This window comes from Tachypleus tridentatus, chromosome 11, assembly GCF_004210375.1.
Source record: "Tachypleus tridentatus isolate NWPU-2018 chromosome 11, ASM421037v1, whole genome shotgun sequence".
Taxonomy (NCBI): Eukaryota; Metazoa; Arthropoda; class Merostomata; order Xiphosura; family Limulidae; genus Tachypleus; species Tachypleus tridentatus.
Genome location: NC_134835.1, coordinates 5,859,535 through 5,870,082, shown reverse-complemented (window position 1 = coordinate 5,870,082; position 10,548 = coordinate 5,859,535). Strand labels below are relative to the sequence as shown.

Here is a 10,548-nt window from a genome sequence, read left to right as displayed (position 1 = left end):
CGTTCTGTAAATCACAAGTAAGTAGATAAAGGTATGGCTTATGGGTTTTAAATATATCTTTAGCAACAGATGGCGCTACGTTAGAAATTCACGCGATTGTACAATACGATTCCTTGAGACACGTTGATACATTAAATGCTTACATAGAATTTCCGTTTTCTATCTACAATATTTCTCTTTTTTTTAGTCTATTATAATATAAAATTTTAATTTAAACGGTTATATTTTTAGACTATACCTAATAAACATCTTAGTAAGTTCCTTCCAAAAAAAAAAATCTCATTTGAGACGTTTTAAACATTTCTAGGAAAGCGACGTAGTGTAGAACGAATTTAAAACAAACGAACTAATCATTAAGAAAAGTGGTTCAGCGGTAATACTGCGGACTTACAACGCTAAATATCGGGATTCGATACCGTGGTAGGCAGAGCACAGATAGCCCATTGAGTAGCTTTGTGCTTAATTCATAACAACAACATTACGAAAATTATGGTATTCTTTGTTATACACATAAATTATCATGATCTTCTTCTAATTTTTTACTTACAGGTAAATACGTGTGGGTGTGTGTGTATAAATTTTTATACAAAATAATGTAAATATATAGTTGTCTCTGGCGTTTGTTTTTGAATTTCGCGCGAAGCTACACGAGGGCTATCTGCGCCAGCCGTCCCTAATTTAGCAGTATAAGACTAGAGGAAAGGCAGCTGGTCATCACCACCCCCTCCAATTCTTCGGCTACTCTTTTACCAACGAATAGTGGGAATGACCGTCACATTATAACGCTATCGTGGCCGAAAGGACAAGCAGGTTTGATGCGACGGGTATTCGAACCCGCGCCCCTCAGATTATGAGTCGAATGCCTTAACCCACCTGGCCATACTGGACCGCGCTGTGGTAAAATCTGTTGTAAAGTAAGATATTCGTGGTGCCAAATATTATAAATGGTAACACGTGTCTTCACCATGGTGAACCACTATAGATTTATCTGATCATTTTAAAATATTTTGATAGATTAAAACTACGTTTAAAAGTTACATCGCTCAAAAGATGTATATTTATATATGTATGTGGTAATATGATTCTGATGGAATCACGAAGATCTTAAATTTCATCTTCTTTGTTTTTTTTGTAAGACTGACTATTGTAAAGAATACCAGTTATCTATCGGATGTGGAACGTCATATTCAAATCACTTTACTGAAAACTTTCTTATAACGTTTTGATGTTCCTTCCTTTTAAGGCTGAAGGGTCTGTTTGAAGATGATACAGTTGTACTAATGTGTGGATCGAAACACTTCCATTTGGTAATCGTTTGCTAGCTCAAGCTATGTATTTGTAGAATATCCTAATAGTTTGTTGATATCCTTAATCTATTATTTACTGTATAGGTAGATAAACAGACGCACGGCTTTCCGAGTGATCCACTTCTGGTTTCTATCACTACATCTTTGGTAAATATATTAGTAGCTTGTATCTCGCAGACGAGTCATCGGACTTTAATATGAGGTGATATTTCACCGTAACGTACAGTTCTGTTATCTTCTCTGTCGGTTTTGTCATTACACTACCACGGTTAAGATGTGGCATCATTGTAGCAAGACTTGCTTCTGCAACTCCAATTCGCTAAGAAGCTAGAGTACGTGATTAATTATACTGTGCTTTGGAAGTTCGTTGCTATAGCAACAAGTAAGTATTTTTTAGGCATTGACGTAAATGCTCGTGTGAGCCAGACCCAGTCTTTAAAGTTATATCTATCATATACTTTTATCTTATGACACCTATACTCGGCACTAGACGCATAAAGGTCGAGGTTCATAATCTACAGTAGTTGTTTAAATGCTTACCTGAAGTACAACGTAAAATCTTTAATGCGAATTTAATAAAATAAATAATTATATAGTAAAGATTACAAAGTGTACATTGGACGATTTCTTAAGTTCTGGTATTTTCATTAATTATCAGACATTAAAAATGAAGTTTGTTTTTTTTCGTTTTAAAGGTTTGTTTCAATAAGAGGACATTTTCAAGAAATAGAAAGAAGTGTGATTTTACGTTGTTGGACTTGGTTTTATTTCTGTAGGTAATGTTTGTTTTAGAAGTTGGTTTTATTTCTGTAGGTAATGTTTGTTTTAGAAGTTGGTTTTATTTCTGTAGGTAATGTTTGTTTTAGAATTTCGCGTAAACCTACACGAAGACTATCAGCGCTAGCCGTCTCTAATTTTCCGGTGTAAGACTAGAGGAAAGGCAGCTATTCATCACCACCCACCGCCAACTCTTGGGCTGCTCTAATAGTGGGATTGACCGTCACATTATCAGGCCCCCACGACTGAAAGGTCGATCATGTTTGGTGTAACGGGGATTCGAACCCGCGACCCTCATATTACGAGTCGAACGCTTTAACACGCCTGGACAGGTATTGTTAACAGAAAGACAAACTTGTAATAAGGTTCTCTGTCTCAAAAACATTTTCTGCACTTCTTTTTTATGTTTATTCGATTTTATCAAGAGAACAATGTTTGAGCTATTGTCGCTGCAGGGGTCCAACCCATAATTTATTTTATCGTTATAAGTTCTTAGTCTTACCAGTAGGCCACCAGAGGGAATAATATCTAAACAATCAGTTCGTTCTGTTGCATCTTTATTTATTTTTATTACAGATGAAGTAGCTACTGTGTGATTTTATTACAAGTGAAGTAGCTACTGTGTGATTTTATTACAAGTGAAGTAGCTACTGTGTGATTTTATTACAAGTGAAGTAGCTACCGTGTGATTTTTCCAAGTGAAGTAGCTACAGTAGCGATTTTATTTACGAAGTGAAGTAGCCATCGTGCGATTTTATTACAAGCGAAGTAGCCACTGTGCGATTTTATTACAAGTGGAAGTAGCTACACCGTGCGATTTTATTACAAGTGAAGAAGCCACTGTGCGATTTTATTACAAGCGAAGAAGCCACTGTGCGATTTTATCACGCGAAGTGAAGTAGCTACTGTGCTGATTTTATTACAAGTGAAGTAGCCACTGCGCGATTCAATACAAGTGAAGTAGCTACAGTATGATTTTATTACAAATTGAAGTAGCCACAGCGCGGATTTATTACGTGCGAAGTAGCCACTGCATGATTTTTACCTTCAAGTGCCAGTAGCTAAAGTGGGATCATTACAAGTGATCTAGCTACCGCGAGCTTTTGATTACAAGTGAGCCAGCCACAGTATGATCTTAGTACACGCTGAAGTAGCTACAGCACCGATCTTATTACAGCGCGAAGTGCTACAGTATGATTTTATTACACGTTGAAGTAGCCACAGTAAGATCTTTATCACAAGTGGAAGTAGCTACAGCGGGATCTTTATTACAAGTGAAGCTAGCTACAGTGGGATCTTATCACAAGCGAAGTAGCCACAGTGGGATCTTTATTACAAAGCGAAGCAGCCAACGCGCTGATCTTGTTACAAGCGAAGCAGCCACAGTGCGATCTTTGTTACAAGTGAAGTAGCCACCGTGCGATCTTGTTACATAGCGAAGTAGCCACTGTGCGATCTTTATTACACGCGAAGTAGCCACTGTGTGATCTTGTCACGCATGAAGCAGCCACTGTGCGATTTTATCACGCGTGAAGTGCTACAGCATGATCTTTATCACGCGAAGAAGTAGCCACAGCAAGATCTTTATCACAAGTGAAGTAGCTTAGCTGCGGGATCTTTGTTACACGCTGAAGCAGCCACAGCGGGATCTATCACAAGCGAAGCAGCCACAGCGGGATCTTATTACAAGCGAAGCAGCCACTGCGCGATTCTGTAACAAGCGAAGCAGCAGCCACCGCGCGATCTTGTCACAAAGTGAAGAAGCTACTGTGCGATCTTTGTCACAAGTGAGAGCAGCTCACGGCGTGATTTTGATTCGTACAAGCGAAGTAGCCACTGTGCGGATTTGTTGCAAGTGAAGTAGCCACAGCGCGATTTTATTACAGTTTTAGAAGTGAAGTACCGCGATTCCGGTTACAAGCGAAGTAGCCACAGTATGATCTTTATCACAAGCGAAGTAGCCACAGCATGATTTTTACCAGCCCGCTGCGCCGAAGCAGCTACAGCATGATCTTTATCACAAGCGAAGCAGCGTCAGTACGATCTTATCGCAAATTAAGCAAGCTACAGTATGATCTTTATTACAGCTTTAGTAGCCGTCAGTATGATTCTTATCACAGTGAAGTAGCTACAGCATGATTTATATTACAAATTAGAAGTAGCCACAGCATGATTTTATTACAAGTGAAGCAGCCACAGCATGATCTTTATTACAAGCGAAGTGGCATTAGCAGCATGATCTTATTACAAGCGTAGCCAGCTACAGCATGATCTTTATCACAAGTGCGGTAGCTAGTTTACGATCTTTACAGCGAAGTGAGCCAGCCACAGCATGATCTTGTTACAAGCGAAGTAGCCACAGCATGATCTTTATTACAAGCGAAGCAGCCACAGTATGATTCTTTATTACAAGCGAAGCAGCCACAGCAATGATCTTATTACAAGTGAAGTAGCCACTGCAAATTTTATTACAAGTTAGCTAGCTACAGTCGCGCGTGATCAAGCCGCGAAGCAGCTACAGCTATGATTTTATTACAATTGAAGTAGTCACAGCATGATCTTTATTACAAGTGAAGTAGCCTACTGTGCGATTTTTTTTACAAGTGAAGTACAGTTACAGTGCGATTTTATTACAAGTGAAGTAGCTACAGTATGATTTTGTTACAAGTGAAGTAGCTCATGTGCGATTTTGTTACAAGTGAAGTAGCTACAGTATGATTTTATTACAAGTGAAGTAGCTACCGCCTGTCATTTTTGTAACAAATGAAGTAGCTACTGCCTGTTATTTTATTATAAAAGTTGTCGCGTGAAACATTTTACATGTAAATAAACAGTAAGTTATTTTATGCGCAGTGAAGGACTGCTTAAACCTGTACAGTAATAGCATATACGTCACAAATTAATTTAATATCATGAACAAGTTCCCTAGCATGTTATTTTTACCATCGTTCGACGTCAACATTTTGAAACAATCAGTTTATCAACACAGCTCGTCAGCCTGTTATAGAACATCTCTCGAGTTACCGTTGTATTATCACTTCAGAACGTCCATCATAAACTCGTTGCTTCAATGAACGGACGACAAGTTTTGGAATAAATCACGTCGTCCAGTATGGTACTTTCTTAACTGTTCTAAACACTGACAGTTTCACCGAACTTATATAATAAACTTGGAGATAAAAAAATAGTTTTGTACCAGGAGAGACAGCCCAGTGCTGTTCGGTTAAGCTGATGACGAAACAGTTCATTAAATCAGAATGTAACAACATTGTTTAAATATTACCACAGACCGTGTATGAACATAGTGATGTTCAATTTATATTTGCCATATTTTGAAGATTTCTTACAGCACATCAAATACATCGATAATCTCGACAGCAATGATTGGATAGTCATGACCTTGAAATTTCTTTTGCTATGCGTGTTTTGAATCTGTGACTCTCACACGGTAACTCAGAGGCAAGTACCTAGGCTTACGTTCGAAAGCAGGTTTTGTTCTTCGTAATGGGCATAGCTCAGAGTCCATTTTGAAGCCTTGTGCTTCACAATAAATGATATATTCTATAAGTTAAGTTGTTTGGGGGGGGCATATATCAGTGTGTGAAACCTAGGCATTCCTTGATAAAACACCGTAACAGCTTGAATTACATAGTAGTTAAGTTTAAAATATTTAAAACAGAGCTCTGCGTTGTGGAAATATTTGACTGTTTGTAAGCGGTAAGACTGCCTTAATATTCACGTAGCCAGAACAAACGCACGGTACGGATCTTTTATATTTATGTTTTTAATTTTCAATAAAACTTTACATATTGAGTGTCTAATGTACCTTTTAACCTTCTAGACTTTATAGCGCAACACGGAAGGATGTCGGAATCAATGGCGCGAACAGTGTTCCTCCAGATCTTATCAGCTGTGGAATACTGTCATAACCTGCACGTCGTACACCGAGATCTGAAGGTGAGACATTCGTTAATCAACGGTTTTATTATGTGTGTGTGGTATTGGTATTATGTTTGTTTGTTTCTGAATTCTGCCCAAATCTATACGAGGGCTATCTGCGCTAGCCGTCTCTAAGTTAGCAATATAAAACTAGAGGGAAGGCAGCTAGTCATCATCACCCACCGCCAACTCTTGGGCTACTTTTTTTTATCAACGAATGGTGGGATTGACCATAAAATTATAACGCCCCCACGGCTAAAAGGGGCGAGCATGTTCGATGTGACAGGGATTCGAACCCGCGACCCTCAGATTTCGACTCGCGCACCATAACCATCTGGCCATGCTGGGCTTAGTATGTGCATACATTGAATGCTTTCTGTATACGATTGTTGTAGTTTGGAATTAAGCACAAAGCTACACAATGGGTTATCTGTGCTCTGCCCACCACGTGTGTCGAAACCCGGTTTCTAGCGATACGAGTCCACAGACATGCCGCTGTGTCACGGGGGGGGGGTATTATAAGAGTATTGCATTTTAAATTATGGAATATAACTCGATGTTTGTAAAACTCGAGCGTCACATCTGCACGTGGATCGAATGGTCTCGTGAAGAACCTCTGGTATAAAGGTACAGGTTCTCTCATTTTTAGGAACTGACATAAAGGAAGGCAAACAGACAGCAGCACCCGCCGCCACAAGAACTTTATTCAGATCTCTAAACCGGTAAAGCAATATTTTGCTACTGTTATAAAGGACTCATATTTCATAATGCGGAGAACGTCATTAAGTGGCGTAACATCTCGAACCGTGGACCCTTCCGTTCGAAGCCTGACATACTGACCATAAATCCACACTCAGTCCTGAGATCTAGGGAGTAACAACATAAGATGAATATTTTTGTATTCCAGCTTTAAAATCTTTTCCTTCTCATTGTTATGTCACTGTTCAGTTGTTATTGTAAAGTGTGTGATTTTCTGTAAAAACCGATGCTACATATACAGTGATTAAACTTTCAATATTAATTGGTAAGTCACTATTGTATAAACACGGGTTGATCTTACTGAGTACCTTTTATTTTACTTTTGAAGGTATTGGAACATCTACAGTTTCGTTTTATTAATTATATTAATCAAAATACTTAATAAGATATTACAGTAGTAACTGAAATACACATCCATTGCACCGAAGTTATGTAAATTAGGACATGAAAAGTTCCTTCCCTCATATCTAATTGTAAGAACAAACAAAAGACATCCATAAAACTGCAGAACATACACTGTGAAACAATAAATTTGTATGTATCTCCCCATAGACATAACAAGCCTCTATACCAAATTTAATGAAGATCTATCCACACCCTGTGAAGTAGTTACATGGACAGACAACAGGCAGTGTTGTTATATTTATATAGATACGTAATTACATGGACAGACAACAGACGGTGTTGTTATATTTATATAGATAAGTAGTTACATGGACAGACAACAGACGGTGTTGTTATATTTATATAGATAAGTAGTTACATGGACAGACAGTGTTGTTATATTTATATAGATAAGTAGTTACATGGACAGACAGTGTTGTTATATTTATATAGATAAGTAGTTACATGGACAGACAACAGACAGTATTATTTTATATACATATATATGTAAAGTATTTACGTCATTCATATATAATATCTTGTGTTTGTTTTGGCAGAATTAATCCAAATACCAATTTAGTTATTTAACTCTTTAAACAATAGCGTCAGGCATGTATTGTTCTATGTATGGTTCTATGGCGTGCTCAAGGTACACATTTTCTTTTAGTTATTCATTGTTCTTATTACATATTCAAATATATTTGTAGAATCCTTTCACGGTGGCGTTGTTTAACTAAGAGTTGTAGATGGAAGTGCAGCAGTGTGGAAGGAGATAGGATAGTATCCTATCTTTTAAACAAATAACGAACTTCTGGTTAGATAATAATAATAAAATCAAACAATCTGCACATGAGATATACTTCACCCGTGGACGTTTATTACTTCCGAGGAACGAACCAGCATTCATACTAGATTTTATCAGCTACCGCGGGTACACACTTACCTACCTTTATTTTCAAGACAGTTGCTAACATTATAACTGCATCTTATCAGTTACCACGAACAATAACTGGTTAACTTTATTTCTCTGACAAAAATAAAAGGTAAATGAATAATTATAGTTCTCGATAAAAGATATAATCTATAGGTTGCTGAAATAATTTGAGAAAATGAAAAGTTGGTCGAATAATTAGCGTGTCTGAACTTTCAATCCGAGGATTCTAGGTGCGCCATCCTTTACCGCATAGACGCGCTCCGTGCTTTGGGGCCGTGAGTATACAACGAAGATAGAACTTGACTCTTATATTTGCTGACACAAGAGTGGCCTAAGAATTGGCAGTGAATGGTGTTCACAAGCTTACTTCCTTCCTCGGGGCCCCGGCATGGCCAGCAGTGTTAAGGCATGCGACTCGTAATCTGAGGGTCGTGGGTTTGCATCCTCGTCGCGCCAAACATGCTCGCCATTTCAGCCGTGGGGCGTTATAATGTGACGGTCAATCCCACTATTTGTTGGTAAAGAGTAGCCCAAGAGTTGGCGGTGGGTGGTGATGACTAGCTGCCTTCCTCTAGTCTTACACTGCAAAATTAGGGACGGTTAGCACAGATAGCCCTCGAGTAGCTTTGTGCGAAATTCAAAAAACAAACAAACAAATCCTTCTCGGTACTCTTTCCTCAGGGACACATCTAAATGGTTTTACCATTGAAACCGGGGTTTTAATACCTGTTGACAAGTTAGTCCCTTCTCTGTACATATTTTTCACGGGCAGTTCTGAATGGTTTTACCGTTGAAACCGGGATTTTAATACCTGTTGACAAGTTAGTCCCTTCTCTGTACTTATTTCTTAGGGGCAGGTCTAAATGGTTTTACCATTGAAACCGGGGTTTTAATACCTGTTGACAAGTTAGTCCCTTCTCTGTACGTATTTTTCAGGGGCAGTTCTGAATGGGTTTACCGTTAAAACCGGGGTTTTAATACGTGTTGACAAGTTAGTCCCTTCTCTGTACTTGTTTCTCAGGGGCAGGTCTGAATGGTTTTACCGTTAAAACCCGGTTTCAATGGTAAAACCATTTAGATGTGTCCCTGAGGAAAGAGTACCGAGAAGGATTTGTTTGTTTGTTTTTGAATTTCGCACAAAGCTACCCGAGGGTTATCTGTGCTAGCCGTCCCTAATTTAGCAGTGTAAGACTAGAGGGAAAGCAGCTAGTCATCACCACCCACCGCCAACTCTTGGGCTACTCTTTTACCAACGAAAAGTGGGATTGAGCGTCACATTATAACGCCCCCACGGCTGAAAAGGCGAGCATATTTGGCGCGACCGGGATACGAACCCGCGACCCTCAGATTACGAGTCGCACGCCTTAACACGCTTGGCCATGCCGAGCCGACAGTTAAAGAAACAGAAGTACAAATCACGGAATAATAGGTGGATTAAAAAATTAAAGGTATGGTCTATCACTGAGGTGTTATGATTGAACTTAATTAGATTTCTTTTGAGGTGGTTTGACCTTGACATAAGAGTTCACCGTAATTACGCTCAAGATGTCTCCATGATAAAAGCAAGAACTGAAACATACATCACAACATTGTTGTGTTTATAATACGTGTAACGTATTATGCACAATCCGAGCTCATTGACCTGAAAAAAAAATCACTGCTCTTTCACAAATCTGAGATGTTCAGTACGCGAAGTGTACTCCAGTTGATGAACCACAATTTCACTAAGTTTTGTTTTGTAATTTCGCGCAAATCTACACGAGGGCTATCTGCGCTTTAACGAATCTCGGTTTTTTCCAGCTTACTTTGTCAGTACATTATCGAATATTCACAGCTTACTTTGTCAGTACATTATCGAATATTCACAGCTTACTTTGTCAGAACATTATCGAATATTCACAGCTTACTTTGTAAGTACATCACAGCTTACTTTGTCAGAACATTATCGAATATTCACAGCTTACTTTGTAAGTACGCTAGTATATCCTTAGTTTACTTTCTCAGAATATATTAGTCAATTAGTATATCTACGTTTTTATTGACGGTACGAGTAATTGATTTTATCACTTATTATCAATTTCTATATCAGTTATTTAATTTTTCTTTACCTCGTATAGAAATGTTTCAAGTGAACATTTACAGCTTTGTTTGTCAGACATTTTTATGTAAATAAGTGTAGACCAACATTTACGTCAGAAGTATACTGTTTGTACAACGACACTGAAATTGACAAACTAAACGTATTTTATTGTTTGGTGTGTCCTTTAAATGGAAGTGTTGATCCAAAAGTTTTTATTTGTATTTGGTTTCTGAAACACACTTCCTTCATTTTCCAACTTTCTACGTTGTTCTGATCATTTAATACGTAATCACATGTGATGAGACGTCAAACTTTACAATTCGCTCGCCAAAGAGCATAAAACTTCCACGAACTGTCTGAAAGAGAAA

The 10,548-nt window shown here is 38.3% G+C and overlaps 1 protein-coding gene across 1 annotated transcript in view; it reads left to right on the top strand.

The window, feature by feature from the left end:
- The first annotated feature begins 1,587 nt into the window (after window positions 1–1,587).
- The window catches only part of LOC143231637 (uncharacterized), a 36,708-nt gene continuing 27,747 nt past the window's right edge, over window positions 1,588–10,548 (top strand). The window contains exons 1-2 of the mRNA XM_076466174.1: window positions 1,588–1,689; window positions 5,926–6,041. Coding sequence (XP_076322289.1) covers window positions 5,949–6,041 — 93 coding nt within the window. The 5' untranslated portion in view covers window positions 1,588–1,689; window positions 5,926–5,948. The remainder of the gene's footprint in view (window positions 1,690–5,925; window positions 6,042–10,548) is intronic.